Genomic DNA, 22,947 nt, shown 5'->3' with positions numbered 1-22,947 from the left:
CACACAGAGGTGTACAATGCGCTTTAAACAAAGACATTTTTACAGCACCAGAACACATACTTAACTTACATACAAGGATTTTTGACGTGTGCATAAATCTTACAGCACCTCCTGTAAATATCATCATCATTCATCATTTTATCAGTAACAAAATGCCCTAGATATTTCACTCCATTACAAACATCGAGATCATTGCCCTGCCAATTTGAAAACCGGAAATTTCAGAGTCCGATTCCCTTTGGTGCGACAGATCAACGTAACGCTCTTGTATTGTATTTGTAGGGATTCGCCAAAGCTTAATTTCACATTCCCGTGACCGCAGTGACCTAAAGAATCTTAATGTGCCATTCTGATTTATCTCCACCAGGTTTGTGACGCGATTCATCGACCTGGATGGCCTGTCTTGCATCCTGAATTTCCTGAAGTCAATGGACTACGAGACCAGCAACTCTCAGGTCCACACGTCCCTGATCGGCTGCATCAAAGCTCTGATGAACAACTCTCAGGGCAGAGCTCATGTCCTGGGTCACTGCGAGAGCATTAATATCATCGCACAAAGTCTCACCACTGAAAGCATCAAAACCAAGGTACATACCGTGCATTCAGTACCAAAATAATGACAAAACAAAGAAGAGGATCTTAGAATTCTTTCCAAAATCCATTAAAAAGATAAAAAACTGAAATATCACATTGACACATTGCTACTTTTAGCTCTACTACACACTCGAGATTTAGCTCAGGTGCCTCCCTTTTCACTTGATCATCTTTGACACCACTAGGGGGTGCTAATATATGAAACAAGCCAATGGGTGGTATTATGGAGGTAGGCAGGGTGCGATTTGTGAAAAAAGCCTTTCATTACCATGGATATAGTGCCACTCGGCCAGCCATGCCAAAACATTGTCCAGTTCATTCAAACTACAGATCCGCTACCCGATCTGGCAAACTTGCATAATGTAATGTACAGTAATGGACAATTCCGCTTCCAACCTGTAGGGGGACCGAAGCGGGAAAAGTTCTCTAGTGTTGCTTTAACTTCAATATTCAATGAAAAATAATCTTGAAATGAAATAGCACAACATGGTGTCAACATAAAACACAGCGCTTTCAAGCCGGTGAGCAGCGTTAACTTCACAGCGAAAACAAAATACTTTCAACCCGGAAACGCTCATTCGTTTCTCGGGAGTGTTTTAATCCAAACCATGATCTTTCCCCTAAACTTAACAAGTCATTTTGGTGCCTAAACTTAACTGTCATCGCCGCATGACGCTCACTTTTTCCGGCTAAACTCCACTACCACGGCCCCTGAAAGGAGCATCACCTGGCGGTGCCTGTAGCCGGCTCGCAGTCACCTGTTGGCGGCTGAACAACTGCCGCTGGTAGCCGCCGTCCTGGAGCTCTGTAGCTGCCAAACAAGCAACTGCCGCTCGGATTTTATCGTTTTATGGCACTATGTGTTCACGTTACAGCGCTTTACTTAGTTCAAAATACTTCTATTTTAGGTATATGGTCTATTGGTGAAGTAGCATTGATCACTTCCCACCGGGGATAAAAAATAATTCAGCAAAGGCAGAGATATGTAGACCAGAAAGGGGGAAATCCCACGCATCCCCCCGGCAATTCACACCCTAGAGTTAGGAACACACAACCTATGTGGTCGTTTAAGGTCAAACTTGTACTTGGCCCTTTAAAATCCCCATGTTCCAGTTATTAATCATGAAATTCTTTCTACTTGTCGTTTGTAATTGTCCGTTCTTCTTTCTCTCCCTAGGTTGCGGTGTTAGAGATCCTTGGTGCAGTATGTTTGGTGCCAGGAGGCCACAAGAAAGTACTGGAAGCCATGATGCACTACCAGAAATACGCCTCGGAGAGAACGCGCTTTCAGGTCTGCTTTTGATTTGTTGATGTGTGCTTCATTTAATCTTTAACAAAGGGACACGGAAGTGTGGATGAAACAGGTTTTCATTTCTTGACACGAAGACCCGTGGGAGGAGAATTCTCTAGGCTTCCCATAGACAAAATGTTCTTAATTGTTATCATTACTAGTGCCCGACCGATAAAGGATTTTTAAGGCCGATATCGATACAAATATTTGGTGATTTAAAAATCCGATATTCCGATATATCAGCCGATGTACATTAAAAAAAATAATCCAGAAACGCGTAACAAAACATAAACAGATTTCCCCAACATTAGTTATTTGTAGTTATTTAAGAGTCCTCACCAAAATAATATGATAATGCAGTTTATAAATAAACTTGCTTGTTTTATTGTCACAGACAGAGGAACATCAAAATGTATTAAAGTTCTGATAAATAAAATACAAACTTAAGATATGAAATTTAAAGTCCTTTGAACAAAAACACAATAACAAAAAGTTGCCAACAGGGACGTTGTAGAGCGTCCTCTGGTGGACAAACTACGCAACGCCAACACTCATGGTTGAAGGGTGTTTATTTTTTAAATATGTATTTATCAGAATCAGTTATTTAGTCATTATAAATGATTCTGATGAATGAATATATATTAAAAAAATAATTTATCGGCTATTATAAATGCCGATACCGATAGTTTGGAAAATGCATAATATCGGCCGATAATATCGGCCCGCCAATATATCGGTCAGGCTCTAATAATTACTGGAGATATCATCACTTTTCTCACGGATATGTTTTATAAAGGTGTAACTTTCTGTTGTGTTCTGTGTTTTGTGTGCAGACCCTGCTGACAGACTTGGACAGATCCACAGGCCGCTACAGAGATGAAGTCAGTCTGAAGACTGCCATTATGTCCTTCATCAATGCTGTGCTCAGCCAGGGAGCAGGAGAGGTGAGGAACCATCTACATGTGTCTCTCTGTTTCTAAAAACATGCATTTTCTGATGTCAAATCTCTTTTAGGACTTGGTTTGTGATGCACCATAACACCATATGATGTGTTTTACTCTCGTTGTGTCTAGGATTATACCAGAGCTTGGTTTTACTCGTACATTTAAAAACTAGAAAAGCTAACCACTAAGCCGCCCGATTAAGGTAAGGGTTCGAGCCCTACCTGGCGCCCGTTGTCTCGGCGTGTCCTCGCTTTGACACTGGCCGACCCGCTCCTCTTCACTCTGACAGTTCACTTGTTTGACATTTAAAATGCGGACACACGTTGACTCACAAGGTGAAAACAACACTAGCATCCCTGTCACGACTGGTAACAAAAGTAGGCTAGAGACCATCTTGCGATGGGATCACAGCAGCTGCAACATCTAATCAGGTCAGGGGTGTAAAGTGGGGAGGCCCCTTTCCTAATATCTACCCCCTACTTCAGGCAACCTTGCTCGGACCACACCCAATTTCGAACATGGCCTTATTTTATATCTAAACTAAACACCTGTAAAGTTTTGTGACTGCATCTTGCACGGTTGCGACGCTATCGCAGTGAAAAAATCTGGCCACAGACATATACAAAAATCTGGCAAACTACAGGAAATACGTGAAGTAGTTAAGTTTATTCACAACCACATGCACTGACATGCACGTGCGGTCGGCACGGCTCTCAAAACAAAGAACAGGGAAGCTCGGATCTTTACACAGCAAATATTTTTTGCTGCTATATAAATCTTCTGAATGGCGAGTACTTTAAAAGCTGAAATAATAACTGCTGAGCAAACACCAGGGTAGCTGAGCTATAACTACTGTATCTTTGATTGACATCATGTTTTAATGTTTGCCTTTGTCATTGTCTCAACCAACTACTCGCGGTATCTTTCTTTACCTGTCCTATCTTTACATATTGTCTACCAAATAGATGAATATGATGATTACATTGTGCATGTGTGTGTGTTTTTCAGACCAGTCTGGAGTTCCGTATCCATTTGCGCTACGAGTTTCTGATGTTGGGCATTCAGCCGATCATTGACAAACTACACTCCAATGACAACGCCACCCTGAACAGGTACACAGCTGCACCAAAAGGAGCATTTTGAAACATGAATACTGTGTCACGGAACTAACAAGTAACTAACAGGTCAGGGGAACATATTTGTACTTTGACAGACTTTGAGTTGAGTTGTTGCGTGTATGTTGTTTCCAGACATCTGGACTTCTTTGAGATGTTGAGGAATGAAGACGAGCATCAGATGTCCAAACAGTTTGATGTTGTAAGTAAGTTTAGACAAACCTTTATACTGTCCAAAGGTTTTCTCTTGACATCCTTTAGATTCAGTAACTAGCTGAAATCCAAGCTCTTAACACATACATGATTTTTAACAATTCTTTTTTTTTAAGTTCATTTTTATGGCATGTTTAGGCCTTTATTAGATAGGACAGCTTTAGACATGAGAGGGGAGAGAGAGGGGGAATGACATGCAGAAATGGGCCGCAGGTCGGAATTGAACCCGTGGCTGCTGCGTCGAGCCATAAGCCTCTGTATATGGGCGCACGCTCTACCAAGTGTGCTACCCAGGCGCCCTCAATATGATAATTTATCATCTTTCAATGGAATCATATTGTGATGAAATCATATATTGTGATACACATCTACGTTGTCTAAATTGATAAGAACAAGCACATACTAACTCAAATTTCTCCGAAAATCTGAAACATTTTGAGGGAATATCATTTGAAGAATTGCAGATTTGTTTCAACATCACGCTATTTTTGTGCATGCATGTAAACACAGTATCTAGTCTAGTCAGTATATAGCAGAATCTTTTTTTATTTTGTCTCCATAATTTCACTTGAATCTGTTTACCACATTATATATGATTATTTTAATCTCATTGTAAAAAATATTTTGTGAAAGCACCAATTGTCAACCCTACAATATCAATATCAATGTTTTTGGTCAAGAATATCGTGATATCTGATTTTTCTCCATACCGCCCAGCTCTACTACTATATTCCAGTGTTCCTTTATATTAAAGCACACGTGTACTAGCTTATCTTTAGCATTACATTTCTTTTTTATGTCAAATAGAATGTGAAAAAATGCAAATCAGTTATGAACCTGCTGATGAATGTATTTTTTTCCCGTCAGGTCCATATAGAAACTAAAAGTGCCAGCCAGATGTTTGAGCTGATAAAGAGAAATCTGAGCCACACTGAAGCTTACCCTCACCTCCTGTCTGCCCTGCAGCACTGTCTCATTATGACACGTAAGACCGCCTGTCTGCCTCCTTGTTTGTTTTTTTAACCCTTGTGTTAAATGTCCATGAACTGATCCTCGACTCCTCTCCGTCTGTCTGCAGGTAAGCAGAACCGCAACAAACTTCAGTACTGGGTGTTGTTGGATCGGATAGTTCAGCAGCTGGTTCTGCAGATGGACAAAGGTGAAAACCCCGATGTCGCTCCGCTGGAGGACTTCAACGTAAAAAACATTGTACGCATGTAAGTTTCCGGGGTTCCTAACTTTTGGGAAATGAGCATTAGTGCTGCAAACTCTACAGCTGTTGCGGTTAGGTCATATTTGAACAACCCAACATTGATTTGAATAAACTTACAGCTATCTAAGACAAATAGGTTTGTTATTTTGATAAAATGTTGCAAAAGAAGTAAGTATAATATACATATGAATACATCTAACATAGAGACATGTTTCAGAAACTGTACTGTAACACAACTATTGGTCATTTACCAACTTCCTTAAGTTTTTTTTTTTTTTTATTTGTTCTTGAGAAAAGTTCTCTTTCAGATTTGTACAGAAGAGGATTAGGGCCACATGTGAAAAAAAAACATTTCAAGTTAGAATAATTATTATTGAGAACTGATTTTAAACTCAGAACTCAAATACAATTTATCACATGTGGCCCTAATCCTCTTCCGTAGATTCATGACATGTTCCTATAGTGATGAATCCTATTGTCCTCGATAATTCAAGGCGTGTGACAGTTGATTGTAATTAGCATAAACGCCCCGCCTATCCACATAAAAGGGTACTGAAGGGCCGTGTGCACGCACAAGTGAGTACAGCATGATAGCTCAGTTTCAGTGCAAAAGCAAAAGAAGCGAGCAAACGGGCACCATAAACCATTACAACAACGCACCCAAAAAGGAAACGTGAAAATATGTGATGGATGCAGTTCATATCCCCAGCATATGACGTAGCCCAAAAACAAAAACTTAGGTGTGTTTTCTGTTTGTTTGTGTGCCTATAGGCTCTGCAAGGAGGACGAGGTCACACAATGGAAAGAACAAGCTGATAAAATGAGGAAAGGTAAACACGTCCACTGTATATGTGCAGAGGGGATTAGACTGTTGCATCCAACACAGTCTCACTCCCATCGCGTCAAAAAGCACCTTTGGCGTTAGTTAATGATGCACAAAGTCTCCTTTAGCATCTCAGTCAGATGCATCCTGTTACGTGAACAAGGCGAAGGGGAAGATGGAGAGCTTGGCTGGACTGTTGAGTTTGAATCTATGTTTTTTCTCCCATAATCACTGCAGATCACTATGTACAAAAGAATACTCCAAAACAAGACAATCCTTTCTTTTGGTTGTAATTAAGTCACCCCAACATTTTGCTTACTCACTTAGCTGAGAATAAATGCTTAGAAAGTGCTTTGCTAATTTCACGATGTAATCAACAACACAAACTAGACCTGCGAGTTGGTACATCAGGGTCCAAGCACGCAATGCATTCTAGAAGAACACATCATGGTAATTAGGTTAAGATGCAGAAAGTGACGATGCTTGTTTGTCTTTTATCTGTAGCTCTGCAGCTCTGCCTTCAAGAATGACGGTTTACTTTGAATGACTCAACTTCCCAGAGGTCACTTGTTACTAGCTGTCTCCCCTTCTCTTCTCTCTAGAGCATCAGAAATTACAGCAGCGTCTGGAAAAGAAAGAGAGGGAGTGTGAGGCCAAGAATGAGGAGAAAGAAGAGATGGTAGCGATGCTGAACAAGATGAAAGACAAACTGGAGCGAGAGAGTAACGACCACAAGCAAACCCGACTACAAGTGGAAGAACTGTCAGCTCGGCTGCAGCAGCTCAACTCGGTGAGTTACGGTGGCCGAGAGCTAAAACACAAATGCAAAAGCCACGACACAAACAGAAAAGCCACAATACAATTACAAAAGCCACAACACAAACGCAAAAGCTACAACATGAACGCAAAAGCCACAACACAAACGCAAAAGCTACAACATGAACGCAAAAGCCACAACACCAACGCAAAAGCCACAACACCAACGCAAAAGCTAGAACATGAACGCAAAAGCCACAACACCAACGCAAAAGCTAGAACATGAACGCAAAAGCCACAACACCAACGCAAAAGCCACAACACCAACGCAAAAGCCATAACACCAACGCAAAAGACACAACACCAACGCAAAAGCCACAACACAAACGCAAAAGCTACAACATGAATGCATAAGACACAACACCAACGCAAAAGACACAAAACAAATGCAAAAGCTACAACATGAACGCAAAAGACACAACACCAATGCAAAAGCTACAACATGAACGGTAAAAAATGGTAAAATTGCTGCCCTTTCTCCGCTCTGAAGTAGTGACGCAGGGGTTAGACAGAGCCCTGAAGAGATGCTACTTTCAAATCTTGCTAGCTTTTCAACATCACCAATTCTGCCTTTAAGGCTTTTGCACATTTGTGTAATATTTTGAATCATCTACAAGCTGAAAATATTTTCTTTTCATTTTCTTACAAGATCCCAGCTTCACAATGATCACGCCTTGGTCATCTGTTCATAATGAATAATGTTATGTTTTCTTGTCAGATTTCTAGTGTTCCAGGAGGACCTCCTGTGACTTCCGGTAGTTTATTTCCTCCTGGTCATGTCCCGTCTTCCTCCTCTTCTCTTCCTCCTCCACCACCTCCTCCTCCTCCTCCTCCAGGAGGCCCACCAGGTTTTGGCATGGCTCCTCTTGCTCCACCTCTTCCACTCGGAGTTTCACTAGGAACTGCCCAGAAGAAGAATATTCCTCAGCCGTCTAACCCACTGAAGTCTTTCAACTGGAGCAAACTGCCTGAGGTACACTTCCTACTGCCAGGTCTATTGGTACTGATGATACTGCTGTCATTATACTTTTACACATACATATAGTCCGTCAATATGTCTTACATAACGAACATAGACTGTAAAATGATAGGACGTACCATCAGTGATGCCACCCGTTGGTTTGTGAACTGCTGTTTGGCAATTTGGATGTCGAAATCTTGGTTTTTTGAAACCGGACGTGACAGTTTTCTAACAAGAGGGTGTAGCGGGAGCGTGTCTATGTTCCCCAGGTCCTATATTCCCTGGGTCCTATGTTCCCCTCTTTGTATGAGACTGGGGAACATAGCACTCTTTTTAAAAAAAAGGGTGCTATGTTCCCCGGTCTGTTACTTTTTCCACCATTACTGCCAAATTCCATGGCTAACCCTAACCCTAACCCTACCGTAAAGATTGATAGATTGCGGGGAGCATAGCTCCCCGGTATGTATTGCTACAGGGGAACATAGGACCCTTTTTGGGAAAAACGGGGAACATAGGACCCGGGAAACATAGGGATGACCCCGGTGTGGGAGAGGATGAAGCGGCAAACCAGTGTTGTTTATGGTTGCAATTGCGCTAAGCTAAATGCTAAAGGGGGGGGGGAGTTGCTGATTTTCAACCTGAAGCGAGTCATCTAGTGGAGTTTTAAGCCAGGTTTATGGTAGCCGCGATGTTGACATGAGAGATCGCTTTGTCAAAGCTAAATAGAAAGAGTGTTCTTAACAGTGTTACAGGCAGACAGTCGTTTTGATTTGGAGATAAACGACAGTCACATTAATGATCAGAGTGGATAATTGTAACGTTTCACGCTACGTCATTGTTTTGTTTTTTTTAAGATTATGTGTTGGGCATTTTTACCACTTTAATGGACAGCTAGATATGAAAGGGGAGAGAGACGTGGAAGACATGCAGGGAACCGTCACAGGTCGGAATCCAACCGTGGACCTTCTGCATGGAGGCATAAATCTCTGTGTGCACCTGCTCTACCAACTGAGCTAACCCGGCCACGGTACATCGGTGTTTAACATGGATGTGTTAACTACTGTTGCCAGGCAGCCTGCTTTCCTTTACTTCCGGTCTTTTTGTCTTCTCTACTACTTCTTGCTTATTCACAGATTATTTTGTAGTAATTGTAATTTAGTTTGTACGGCCCCTAGTGTTTCGGAGAATACTGCAACAAACAATGCGTTGAGCTTAAACGTCTCTGTGCATGCTCGTAGCGCGCACCATCTACGGCGGCCCCCGCACGGTGTCGTGCTCGAGTATACCTGACCCTTTACCGGCGGGTGAACGCGGACCTCCGTGACTGTTAGCAGCTAACGCTAGCTAGCTTGGTTTTTTTTAGATGCCAAAAATGTTTTAAATTACTTTGAAGTGAAAACACACAGCGAGAGGGTCAAAGTTTAAGATGAGAACACGGACAGCACCCAAAAACAAGTTCAGGTCTATTTTAATGTAAACACCACCATGGTTAACATTGCTAAACTTCTGTCCTGGTTGACAAGTCGGCATATAGCCACACCCCTAAAGCATCCCCTGCTTTATCTGGCGAAGATTGACTGGGGGGAGGTGAGGAGAGGAATCAGGGATGTACAAACTGGAAATTAGGAAAAGCCTTTGGTCTTTTCATGGAATTAGATGACAGTAAGAAAGAACAACATCAGACTGATCCTCTAATCAGCGAACGCCAAACAGCAGCTGACAATGTCCATTGGGAGTGAACAGCTGTGAGATGCAGTTTATCTGGAAAATAAGATGTTAATTGGACCCTGAAATAACATTATGTTGACAAACTGCATTCTTGTTTGTTTCAGAACAAGATAAATGGAACCATATGGAAAGAGATCGACGATGCCAAGGTGTTTAAAGTCCTGGATCTGGACGAACTCCAGAGGACCTTCTCAGCTTACCAGAAACCACAAGTATTATACCCTGACATCCCTGCCATGACTTCAGCAACACTGTCCTTCTCTCTTGATATTCATTCATTCTTTGTGTCTTTGGCACATCTATCCATCCATTCATATATGTATTTTCATTGTGTCACAGATATTCACACCTAACACTAATTCAAACGTAAGTCCAAGCAATGCACTGTGACACAAGAGAAGACTTAAAGGTCCTTGCATGCTCAATGGTGTTTTAAGCCCACAACGCCTCCTTCCAGGCTGCGCTGCAACCGTTGACTTCAAGGCACCTAACCCTAACCCTAACCCTAACCATAACCTTTGCCTAATCCTAGTGCGACGTTGGGGGCTTAAAACACCAATAAACTCCTTTGCTCACTGAGTCCCAAATATTCGGACGTTAAAAAATGAATCCGACCTCACGTTGTGTCGATCATGTTTGCACACTGCCTGCGAAACTTTCATCCGTCATAAAAAAAGGCGGATCGGGTTTGATTTTCTGCATTTTTTCGCATTCGTAGCAAGCATTTTTTTTATTTTGACAAGGAGAAGGTATGAGCCTATTCAGAAATGCAGACGCTTGCACAGTGTAATGTATCATTTCATAACTCAGATAGTCTGCTGTCAACAGGTCAGATGGCAATATCCAGGATGATGATGATGATGATGATGAGGCGGAGCATGAAAGAGGGGAAGATGAGAACGCAGACAGAAAAAGGAGAGCAACAGTGTAGTGATGGAGACAGAGAGCGAGGGCAGCGCAACTCTTTCAGGTAGCCGCGGTGCCAAATGCAAGAAGACGCAGAGAGGACAGGGAGCAAGGTTCTGTCAACGGAGAGAAGCGAGGAATGAAATGAGGGAGAAGGAGAGAGAGGCAGAGCGACATCAGCGTCGCATTTTGTTTTGCGAAAGTCTTCGCAACAGATTAATCACTACGCTTCGGATTCAGTGTGCAAGGTTTCTGTGCGTGACGAAGAAAGAAAAAAAAGCACACGTAGATTTTGGACTCAGTGTGCCAGGACCTTTAACAATTTCTTTTAGATGCTTTTCTCGAATTTATCAGCATTTTCTCTCTTCTTGGGGCGTTTTCACACCTGTAGTTCATTTGCTCTGCTCCAAATTAGTCGATGAGTTTTAGACTTGGAGCGTTTTTCCCTTGGTTCGGTTTCGTTTGTTTGGTCCACGTTTTGGTGCGCATCTGAGTGCGATTGCTGCCTTCACATCTGCTCAAACGAACCGCACCAAGGGGGAAAACAAACTGTAGTGTGATCCAACCAAACTACATGAGGCAGGTGTGAAAGCCCCCTTAGTGAAACAATCTATTCATGAATAAAGTATCCTATTTTGTTGCACTAATGGTTATTTTTCAAAACGGTTATCTTGAGATGATAATTTTGTCATGATTTAAATGTTCCCAGTCTTATGTTAGCCTATAGCCTATATTGTATTGTATTATTTTTGCCTTCTAACTCTGTTGTGTGTATTAACAGAAGGATGCAGGGGACGACCTCGCTTTAGCTAAGAAGGTCAAGGAGCTGTCAGTAATCAATGGTCGCCGAGCACAGAACTGTAACATCCTGCTCTCACGGTCAGTGGATGAAAGGGTTAGGAATGAATGAATTAATTAATTAATTAATGAAAAAGCTACATGTGGGTTGTTTTCCAGGGGAATAGGAGTTAAATAAATAGATACAGCAATAAATTACAGGCACATTGTTGGCCATTATAGATTGAAGTGAAACATCATCGTAAACTTGGGTATCATGAACTTATCATGAATCGTGAAGCCTTTGTTTACCTTTGGTATTTACCTTATTGTTGGCTGTTTAAGGGGAATTTCCTTAGCCTGACGTCGTCATACTCAGATTTTAGTCAGAATATGAGTCTGATACTGCTCCATTGGGCTGGGATTATGGGGTGTGTTTCAACCGAACCAGGAAAGAAAATGCCTCTGCACTCAATTGGATAGACCTCCAACCAATCAGAGCAACGGATAGACCTACAACCAATCAGAGCAACGGAGTATGTGACGTATGTTGTTGCCAGCTGATAAATTAAACTTTTGCCGAATCCTGTAGAAAGGGCGGCAAAAACATCTTTCCGATCGACTAATGCCTTGATCGCGGTTCTCTGTTCCTCTTTTAAAATGAATGCGCTGTCGATATCTTCTATATCAGACGCGATGGTGGAATCTACACATCTCAATTCTCCAGCGGCAGCCATCTTTGTTATAAACAAATTCAACCCAAGCGCTCTTTGGTGACGTGGTTGATTACGTTACTGTTGATCATCTGTCCATCATCGTATGAAGCCCGCCCTGACAATTTGATTGGTCCAAACAGCTCTGGTTCGAGCATAGTTGCTCCACAACGGATCAAGTCCAGACCGAACTTCCCGACCTCAAATGTTGTGGGCGGGGCTAAGTTCGGCTGTCATCCAGGCTAGAATTTCCTGCCAATAAATTGCAACTTTATGAGCTGCCTCAATGCACTACTACTTTTGGTGTCTATAAGGCCAGGTGGCCATGGCGTTTGTTTTTTCAACAGTAACATTTTATAATACCATATCTCAGTCTGCGAGTTATCCAGAGGTTTGTTTTCCAGTTGGACAGTTGCACTAACACATGGCACTAGCTGGAGATTCGGTTACAGCTTAAGTTCAAACACAGAGACAGGCATTTTTGTTGTTGATTGAACCATTTCCTTACAGTCGAACTTAAAAGCCTCAGCAGCAGAAACTAGTTAATCCGTCTTTTATAGTTTAATAAACTCCTCTCTGATACATCCCTGTTCCCCAACAAAAAAAGCGCACATTTAAACACAGCTTAAGCTGACCAAAGTACTGTACAAAAACCACCAAGGTGCTGTATAAAAGAACATTGAAATGTAAAAAGTAGAAAGAAAACATAAAAAAAAAACATCCCAATGTCTGTGTTACAGGCTGAGGCTGACCAATGAGGAGATCCGCCATGCCATCCTGACCATGGATGAACAGGGAGACTTACCTAAAGACATGCTGGAGCAGGTACACAAACACACACACACACACACACACGCACACGCACACGCACACAATCTTAGGACACAATGGAGATGCTCCATGGTCATTTCCATTTTTATCAATGTATTGGGAGAAAGTGGCCACGTCAGCTGTACAGAGTTCCAGCTGTAAAAGTCCAATTTACTTTTCCCCGTAGATAGACAATGTCAGGTGACTGGCTTTTGTACTGATGTACTACATCACAACATATATTGATAATGTGATATAAAACTACATGTTCCATGGTAGACGCTTTTAGCAGCTTAATTCACTTTAGGATTTTGGGATTATATTGGATCAGTTTAGCCACCATGATGCCTGTTTCTGACTGAAACATTCTTATTATTATTTTGGGACATGATAAATAAATACATGCAAGAACTTTTCAAAATGAAATACACATGTGACAGTTTGTGTGTTTATGTATCTGTGTGAAGCTCCTGAAGTTTGTTCCTGAGAAGAGTGACATTGAGCTGTTAGAAGAACACAAGCATGAGCTGGAACGTATGGCCAAAGCTGACCGCTTCCTCTATGACATGAGCAGGTACACACACACACACACACACACACACACACACACACACACACACACACACACACACACACTCCCTCTTCTCCTTCTTTGTTTTTGACGCCTGTCATGTAGCGTGTGTAGTTGATTTTGGTTTTTAATTTCTGCCTGATACGTTTTTGTTTCATATTTTTCTGTTCTCTAATTACTTATAAATTGTGTATATAATTTTGTCAACAAGGGATTCCCCTTCTTCCTTTAACCCACTTAACATCCACGATTACACACTCAATTCCTATTCGGGACGTAACATATTTGGGGGCTCGTCCGGGATACATGTGTTATGAAATATGTTGGGTCCCGAGTAGGAATTAAGGAGTAACAGTGAATATTAAGGGGGTACGTAACAAAAATACGTAACAAAAATCAATCAGGCAGTTCTTCAAAACCAAAATCAACTGCACACGCTACACGCCAGCTGACACGAACAAAGGAGGAGAAGGAGGGGGGGGGGGGGGCCTACTCTCTCCTTTATCACACAGGAGTGCCCACTCAGCATTCACCGGCCAACCTGGAAAAGAGAGGGAGGAGGCACACGCACACATGAAAAAATACAAACCCCTCCATAACACTTGTCATGGCTCTGTACGGAGGAAACTTATTAATGATTGTACCAATGCTATGTGTGACATTTACACCCACTTCTACAGGTCTACAGTTGAAAATTAGCAGGCTGGCTAACACTGGCACATTTACGGAAATGTTGATTAATGTGCGATGTCCTTTTATAAATGAAATTAAACAGCTATAAACATTGTAAGACTCTAATAGTTTGAGAAATACCAGGTAGTTTAGTTGAATAAAATGACTGAATCAGACCAAAGACCCGAGGCATGCATTTAAGGGTTAAACTAAACAAAAATTTGATGTAGGATCTGCAAAGAAGTTTGTTAGTTTTATCACATAGGTATTTATATCAAATGATGTACCAATATTTCTCCCCCTACAGTTGCCAATGACATTCACTGTTTTGCCATCTAACTTCTGTCTTCACCCAGCATCAACCACTATCAGCAGAGGCTCCAGTCTCTCTACTTCAAGAAGAAGTTTGCTGAAAGAGTGGCTGAAGTCAAACCTAAAATTAAAGGTACTCTTTTCTATACCAAAGGGTCATTCGTTCACATTCAATGTTTGAGAGGAGTGTTACATTTGAAATTAAGGTACAGTAGATGTTATGAATATGGATGCATGCATTTCTCTCTTAAAGTTTCTTTAAAGTCTGTTTTGTATCCCCTGCTTAACATATTATAAGATATTCACTATTACAGTATTAATTTGAGTGCTGTCTGTGAACATACATGACATTCCCTCCTTGTCTCCTTGGTTTCAGCTCTGAGTCTTGCGTCCAGGGAGTTGCTACAGAGCGGGACACTGCGTCAGCTCCTAGAGGTAGTTCTGGCCTTCGGGAACTACATGAACAAAGGACAACGGGGAAACGCCTACGGATTTCAAGTGTCCAGTCTCAACAAGATAGCTGACACCAAGTCAAGCATTGACAGGTGCAGTTCACAACATGGCTCTGTACATCGTATTTTTTAACAGAGCAAAACCAGCATTAACAAAAGCAGGGACCTGCTGAATCACTGTCACACTACGCTGTAGTTGCGTACGTAGTTGCGTACGTAGTTGCGTACGTAGTTGCGTACGTAGTTGCGTACGTAGGTACGGGTAGATACGGACCCTACGCCGTAGTCGGACATGCACTCCCCAGAAATGTAACTTCATGTTGCGCGACGCAGACCTCCTACAACTGGGATTGGTCCGCTTTGCCATGGCATGGTAGCATTGCATTACCTCCTACTCCTTTTCAGGTTCTCCTTCTCTGTGAACAACAATGAAATTGGGGAGAGGGTTAACTTTTCCTGCCACAGTTTTCCGACTGTGGTCAGAAAGCACAGGGGAGACACTTTGTTTCTCCTGGTACGTGTTCACTGGCAGGGTCATTCGAGAGACAGTTGCCCCCTCCTCATTTACATATAGTTGAATCTAGGCTACTTTATGTAAATCAGTGGCGTCCAGCTTGACTCATCGCCTCTTGAAAACTCACAAAAATCTGCATAGTGCATACTGTTTACTACTATAAATCCGCCTGGGACACTTGAATAGAACCCTTACTGATGTTACAAATACGATTATTTGTAACGGCAGTGCTTTTTCTACTATTACAAGTGAAATGTCTGCTGTGAAAAAAAGTCTATTTGCACGTTTGGCTATTTCTTGTGAAAGCCACTGAGAAGTTAAGTGAATGTTCACTATGTGGTGTGTGTGTTTTTGTAGAAACGTCACTCTGCTCCACTACATGATCACTGTACTGAAAAAGACGTTCCCTAAGGTGGCAGCTTTCAGCCAAGAGCTGCAAAGTGTGCCAGAAGCTGCTAAAATAAAGTAAGAAAACACACACACACACACACACACACACACACACACACACATTGTTGAAGTAATACAGGCACAATGAAGTCTACTGAAATAATTTGGTTTAAAAAAATATTGTGAACCTGTTGTAGTCATATTTATAAAACTAGAAGCAGTCTATTTAACCATGCCACCTTTTAACTAAGTATACAGGCTCTTTACAGCATCATTGGGACGGTACAAAACCTGGCAACCTCACTGTGACGACAAGACTTATTGCACTGATTGTGCCCCAAGAAATTGTTTGGTTTCAACTCCAGCTAAAACTACAAATTTGAACAAAAAGCAGTTAAAATGTGCCATATGTCTCCCCCCCCCCCCCCCCCACCCCCCCCCCCGTCTACTCAGTATGACAGAGTTGGAGAAGGACATGGGCAATCTGAGATCGGGCCTAAAAAGTGTTGAGGCGGTGAGTGAGCTCAGTAGAGTGCTTGGAAAGTTCTTAATTATCATCTGAGCATGTTTAATCGACAAACAACATGTAAATCCACTGTGAACACTACGCCAAAGATACATATATGAAAAAATATTCAAATCAATGTGTCTGTCTCTCTGTGTCCAGGAGCTGCAGTACCAGCAGGGTCAATCCTCTCAGAGTCCTGCCGATAAGTTTGTCCCTGTGGTCAGTCAGTTCATCACTGTGGCCTCCTTCAGCTTCTCTGATGTAGAGGAGTCTCTCAGTGAGGCCAAAGAAGTGGTGAGTGGCCAACAGATGACAGTTATTATGTTATTCACGTTCACTTTGTCGCATTTTCTGCACCATCACAACACTAAGCTGTCTCGAGGTGTAAATGCACTCAGTAATTAAACATCTATGGGAGATTTTGAGCAATGTGTTAGACAATGCTCTCCACCACTATCATTAGGCCAAGCGGATGGATGGATGGACTTATATACATATACATATATATATATATATATGATGGATGGATGGATGGATGGATGGATGGACTGATATATAATGGATAGATATATGGATTGATATATGGAAGGATGGATATATGGATGAACGGATATATGGATGAACAGATATATGGATGGATGGATATATGGATGGATATATGGATAAATGGATTGATGGATATATGGATGAACAGATATATGGATGGATATACGTATGGATATATGGATGGATATATAGATGGATCGACTTTATTGATCCTAAACAGGGAATCATCTGGGCTAAAGTGGCAAGGTCACAACAAATGCTTGCTTTTGGGGGGGATTGTTGGGTCTCTGTAAATGATAGAGTTAGGTCTAGACCTACTCTATCTGTAAAGTGTCCTGAGACAACTTCTGTTATGACTTGACACTATAAATAAAATTGAATTGTATTGAATTCGGTCCTAAAAGACAGGGCTTTCACCCAGGAAACAGGTGTTAATGTCCCGGGAGTACTACTTAAGGGGACTGCTGTTTTAATCCAAACCACAATCTTTTTTTCTAATCTTAACTAGTCGTTTTGGTGCCTAAACTCCGCAGGACGGTCACCTTTTTTCGGCTAAACTTAACTGCAGCGTCTGCTGAAAATACTGTAACCTCACGGTGCTCTGTACCCAGCTCACAGTCACATTTTCTCAGCTAAATTTAACCTTAAGACTAAAGGCTAAACTTAACTGTCATGTGACCTGTCGTCATGTGACTGCCGCGGTCAATGTAATTGCATAGGATATCATATGAATTGCTGTGCATACGTTTTCGTACAATAACATACGAACCCGTTCATGAGAATGTGTTGGTATAACAAACAAACAACTGAAATGTGCTGGCTTTTTAGGACTCTTCAACATAGTACAGGAATTTGATTTGTAGCCCTGAGCAAAGAGACGAGTGAAGCAACTGACCAAATTACCACCTTCAACCATCATGTTCATATTGGGTTTTCGGTTATACTGTTTAGGTTTTAATACTGCATTGCACATCAAAGTTATATACGCTATTTAAATAACTGTCGGTTACTTTTTAACTCTAAGCCACTTTATTGCTGTTTACTGACTTTTACTATTTGCACTATTTTAAAAGAATAAAGATATTCTTTCTCTTGTTAAAGTTTGAAAAGGCATTGACACATTTTGGAGAAGACCCGTCCAACCTGCAGCCGGATACGTTCTTTGGGATCTTCGACACTTTCCTCACAGCTTTCTCAGAGGCCGAGCAGGACAACGAGAACATGGCCAGACGCAAGGAGGAAGAGGAGAGACGGGCACTCATGGAGGCACAGGTTAGAAGATATTATCAGCTCAGATAAGAGAGAGATGAGCCATTCCTACATATAACTACGGAAGTAAAAGTTAAGCACTGTAATTTGTATGTATTCCAAGTATTTCTTGCTGTATGCCCCAAACGTACTGCTCCTGTAAGAACGCTGTGGACCGCGTAGGGAGGTGGGTCATAAAAAAAACACGCTTTCAAGCCGGGGAGCAGAGTTCGCTTACCTGGGGAAAACAAAAGACTTTCACCCGGGTAACGCGTGTTTGTTCATTGGGAGTGTTTTAATCCAAACCACGACCTTTTCCCTAAACTTAACTAGTCATTTTTGGTGCCTAAAAATAACTGTCGTCGCCGCATGATGCTCACTTTTTGTCGGCTAAACTCAACTGCCACAGCTCCGGAAAGAACCGTCATCTTGCGGTTGCTCGCGGTGCCCTGTAGCCGGCTCCCAGTGACCTGTTGTCGGCTAAACTCAACTAGCAACGGGCCCTGAAACAACTGGCACTTCATGGTAACTGGTATCCGGCTGAAAGTAACCATATGCCGGCTAAATTTAACTGTAAAGACCGCGGCGGTCGCCTAATTTCTTGGGATATCAAACAAATTGGAACTTACGAAATTTTCAGACGATATCATACAAACCCGTTCATGAGAATGCGTTGCAGGCATGGTTGCAGTGGTTAGATGAATACAAAAAAGTGTTGTACCCTTTTCACTCAGTCTTTAGAAAATACTGAAAATATTTGACACTGACTCCTGACAGTCGACATCACCACTTTTTCCCTGTTTATATAAACGGATACAAAGCCTGATGATCACCTCTTTTTGTGGATACATGTACAGCATCCATCCATCCTCTCCTGTCATGATCTGTGTCTTTCTTTCCAGCTGAAGAAAGACAGGGAACAGAAGGCGAGGAAAGCCAAAGCCAATGAAGAGGAGGAGGGCGGTGAGTTTGATGACTTGGTGTCCGCTCTGCGCTCTGGAGAGGTGTTTGATAAGGATCTGTCCAAAATGGACCGTAGGAGAGAGCGGAGAGGTAACTTGGTGGACATCAGCCGGGAGAGACCCATAACCAAACTGAACCAGTAACAGGACACCATTTAACCCTTTGTACGTGTTGTGTTCGTTGGTACAGTGAAACGCAGACACTGGAGCTGTTACAATGTAATTTATGAACCGTCATCAATGTATCTTAATGTATTGACCTGACGCAGAACACTGTTCCTTTTTGTGCTTTTATAATTATTGAATAATAATAATTTCCAAAACAGTCTCAGTCTGCTTTGACCAGTTTTGAGGGTTTTGATGTTCTTTTAATAATACATGTTTTTAAAAAAAGATTAAGAGAATATAGTAACAAAAAGACAATTTTTAATTTTTAAGATACATGTTCTCAGATATGTGATAACTTATTGTGTTATAGTATCCCTAGAATATTTGCACTAGTTTGCACCTCTGGTTCGTTTGTGAGTTCTTTAAGAATTGTAAACAAAATCAAAGTCTGTTCATCCTCTAAAAACATGAATTGGTCAATGTCAAATTTATAACCTACCATATAAAAAAACTACGATTTAGGAACTGTCATATTAAAGTTACTTTAAACAACAATTGTATCCTGGAGAAATTGCATTAATTGCACTAAAGTTGATGTATTTGTTTTTAATATTTCAAATCATTTTGAACCAAACACTTTTTGTTTTGGGGGTGGATTGCATTTAAAAAAAAAAAAAGATAATTATAATTGTTTTTCTCTAAAGGGCCGTCCACACCAAGAACATTAGCTAATACGAAAACGATGTGAGCATCCTCACGGGTGAACACTCTGTCAACAGTAGAGTTCAGATGGATTTTGATTGGCTGTCAGTGTTCGTTTTTTTTTTTTTTTTTCAAATTGCTCTGAAACTGATCCCAACTGTCGTCATTATAGTTGGGGTGTGGACTCCACCATTCACTTGAGTTAGAACAATTTTTCAACCAATACAATGTATATATGGTGAAAATCCCGTGAATCAGGGAGAGTTGAGAATATGTTGTTCCATTTGCAAACTACGTCGCAAATTTATACTTGAACGCATAATTGTGTACAGTGTAGAATGAAAACAACACTCAATCTATAGTAGTAGTAGTAGTATAGTAGTAGTAGTAGTTATGTAATGTTAAAAGTAGACGTTTGAACAACGCCGCTATATTAATGTCGATTGGCTTTGCAAAATTTGAACCAAATTCAACGGTGATTCAACCTTGGTCCCTGACGTTGTTTCAACAGCGAATAAACGTTGAAATGCCGTCCGGGAATATATTTATTGTTATAGTTCTTGGTGTGGACGGTTCTTAACCAAGGATCAGTATTATCAGTTGATACGGGTATATACAAAAGTCCAGGTGTGTTATTTATAAGAATTACAGTCCCCTAACAAGGCTTGTTCACCAGCAGCTGTAGCTTGTCCATAGACCAGACATCAAGCGTCTAACGCTACCTAGCGTTTCAATCAAATATGTATACGTAGATGTCCAGATAACCAATAGGCGGCCACTGAGTTGGGTCATTGATCCACAGCGTTCGAGGCGGAGCCCCGTTCATTGAGAGTTGCTCAGTGGTGAATAAAGCCAAAAAACTTCAACTTCCACGTCTAAAATGACCCGGATGATCGGCAATGCATTCGCCCATAAAGCAGGCGCACTAGAGATCCCCGCCAGCCGAGCCAGCTACTTCCAGTTTAGCCCTTTGCTAACTTAAATGGGGATTAAATGATTATTTTGCGTGGCTCTTCTAGACTTTCCAAATGTTATCGGACCGAATGGATCAAATTCTGAGAGTGAAACGCGTCATTGTGCGGGGGTTGTGAAGCTCGAAAAAACGTATCCACTGATTTACAAACTTCTCTTTCGCCATGTAAGTCTATGGGAACAATTATTTTTGGCCCCAATGGCACCACGTGACGGACACGGAAGTTGTAATTCCATTGTTTGACCGTCATGTCAAATTGGTTTCAAAGCCCGGAGCAGGATCTTCAGTTTTCTATCCCCCCCAAAAGGGCGCGGCCATGGCGTTATGTAAAATACCCGTATGTGCCGGTCTGATCTCTGTGTGACTATGTGTTGGTGAAAAAGCTGAGGAATGAGTATGAGGCTGCAGATAGAGCACTCTGTTTTTGTGTTGCTGCTTATTTTGACAATGAGTATGATGTCCTGGGTTTGATTGTGAACACCTGCGTACATTTTGAGACCTCGTCAAGCCAGCGTTAGATCCACTTATCTGTCTTTAAAACTCTCTCGCTGTATTTCTCAGTATGACTACGTTCAGAAAGTGGTGTCGTCCGGCGACTTTCGCGCGCAGAAAATCGAGTGAATATACAGTAAATACCTCTTCTGAAGAGTCCAACATGTTTTTTTATTCCTCCGTGTCCTCCTTGGCTACTAGCAACTGTGTCATTACTTAGAATTCCTTATGGGGGGGACACAGAAACTACGCACTATATAGGGCTGCACGATATGAGGATTATTTTGACTGATATTGCGATTGCAATATGATTCACAATATTGAAGGGAATGATCATTTTTGTATCATTATTCTCATTTTCATTGACTATTATTAAATCTTAAAAAATGTAAATGAATATGATTGTGAATGTGATTTTTGTGAGGATCTGTGACCTATGTCTGTAGGATAGGATTTGTAGGCCGGGACGTCTCTGCAGTACCACACTACTTCATTCAGAATGGTTTGACACATATTTTGCCTTTAACAAATATTGCGCCCCTCTGCGATTTGGATATTGCACTAGTTCATATTGCGATTTCGATAAAATTGCGATTAATTGAGCAGCCCTAGCACCATAGCTTTAAGACTGCCTGCATCCAAGGCAGGATCAAGATGCTTCTTTCTGAGGAGTGAATGTTTCCAAATCTTGTATTGTGAACGAGTTTCTCAACTGTGTAAGACATTTGGACTCTTTGATTGAATGTAAATAAAACAATATAATGCTAGTTTTGTCTTGTTTTTAAAATGTTGCGCTGTTGGCAACAATTAATGCCCTTTGTCAATGTCAAGCTCACTAAATGTCACGGAAATGTCTGTCAGGAAACGTGCATAACAACATATATCTACTGATGTGTTTTCACAGTTTAATTTTCTTAATTTAACAGACAGAAATATATAAATAGCATACCTATATTTACTTGTATTGTTTTTTATGCTTCGGCAACACAGATGTATTAGCCTAGGTTTTGTCATGCTAATAAATCAAATTGAAATTAAAATTGATGAGAGCGAGAGAGAACGAGAGAGAGGGAGGGAGAGACTCGACTGAAACTAAAACCAGATGTATGATGAAGTAACCTTATAAGCTTATAAGCTGCTGAATAATGTTGAATATTCACTGAAAATGAAATGGTATTGAAGTGAATAAATACTGATCTGCGCGAGTCTAAAGGCAAACGTGTGTGTGTGTGTGTGTGTGTGTGTGTGTGTGTGTGTGTGTGTGTGTGTGTTTAACTATATTCGTGAGGTCCAAAAACCAAGTCCAGTATGCTTGTGGGGTCCGGACAGCTTTGTGGGGCCAATATGCTGCACCCCACAACTTCAAAGGGTTGTTTGAGGGTTAAGACTTGGTTTTAGGATTAGGGTTAGAATTAGGTTATGGTTAGGGTGAGGGTAAGGGTTAAGGTTAGGCATTTAGTTGTGATGGTTAGGTTAGGGTAAGAGGCTAGGGAATGCATTATGTCAATGACGGGTCCCCACAATGATAGTGAAACGCACGAAGTGTATTACTTCAACAATGTGTGTGTGTGTTTGTTTGTTGTACAGTAAATT

General features: G+C 41.4%; 1 protein-coding gene across 1 annotated transcript in view; it reads left to right on the top strand.

Moving 5' to 3' along the window:
* The window catches only part of daam1a (dishevelled associated activator of morphogenesis 1a), a 33,130-nt gene extending 13,905 nt beyond the window's left edge, over window positions 1-19,225 (top strand). Inside the window, exons 6-26 of the mRNA XM_031321450.2 lie at window positions 368-587; window positions 1,772-1,885; window positions 2,719-2,829; window positions 3,838-3,941; window positions 4,080-4,146; window positions 5,025-5,142; window positions 5,236-5,374; window positions 6,142-6,200; window positions 6,796-6,983; window positions 7,728-7,982; window positions 9,803-9,910; window positions 11,386-11,483; window positions 12,835-12,919; window positions 13,372-13,478; window positions 14,504-14,592; window positions 14,836-15,004; window positions 15,783-15,890; window positions 16,269-16,329; window positions 16,483-16,617; window positions 17,971-18,141; window positions 19,020-19,225. Of these exons, the coding sequence (XP_031177310.1) occupies window positions 368-587; window positions 1,772-1,885; window positions 2,719-2,829; window positions 3,838-3,941; window positions 4,080-4,146; window positions 5,025-5,142; window positions 5,236-5,374; window positions 6,142-6,200; window positions 6,796-6,983; window positions 7,728-7,982; window positions 9,803-9,910; window positions 11,386-11,483; window positions 12,835-12,919; window positions 13,372-13,478; window positions 14,504-14,592; window positions 14,836-15,004; window positions 15,783-15,890; window positions 16,269-16,329; window positions 16,483-16,617; window positions 17,971-18,141; window positions 19,020-19,223 (2,710 nt within the window). The 3' untranslated portion in view covers window positions 19,224-19,225. The remainder of the gene's footprint in view (window positions 1-367; window positions 588-1,771; window positions 1,886-2,718; window positions 2,830-3,837; window positions 3,942-4,079; window positions 4,147-5,024; window positions 5,143-5,235; window positions 5,375-6,141; window positions 6,201-6,795; window positions 6,984-7,727; window positions 7,983-9,802; window positions 9,911-11,385; window positions 11,484-12,834; window positions 12,920-13,371; window positions 13,479-14,503; window positions 14,593-14,835; window positions 15,005-15,782; window positions 15,891-16,268; window positions 16,330-16,482; window positions 16,618-17,970; window positions 18,142-19,019) is intronic.
* The last annotated feature ends 3,722 nt before the right edge of the window (window positions 19,226-22,947 follow it).

The sequence above is a fragment of the Sander lucioperca genome, chromosome 18 (assembly GCF_008315115.2).
Source record: "Sander lucioperca isolate FBNREF2018 chromosome 18, SLUC_FBN_1.2, whole genome shotgun sequence".
Lineage (NCBI taxonomy): Eukaryota > Metazoa > Chordata > Actinopteri > Perciformes > Percidae > Sander > Sander lucioperca.
This window is presented reverse-complemented; position numbering and strand designations above follow the sequence as displayed.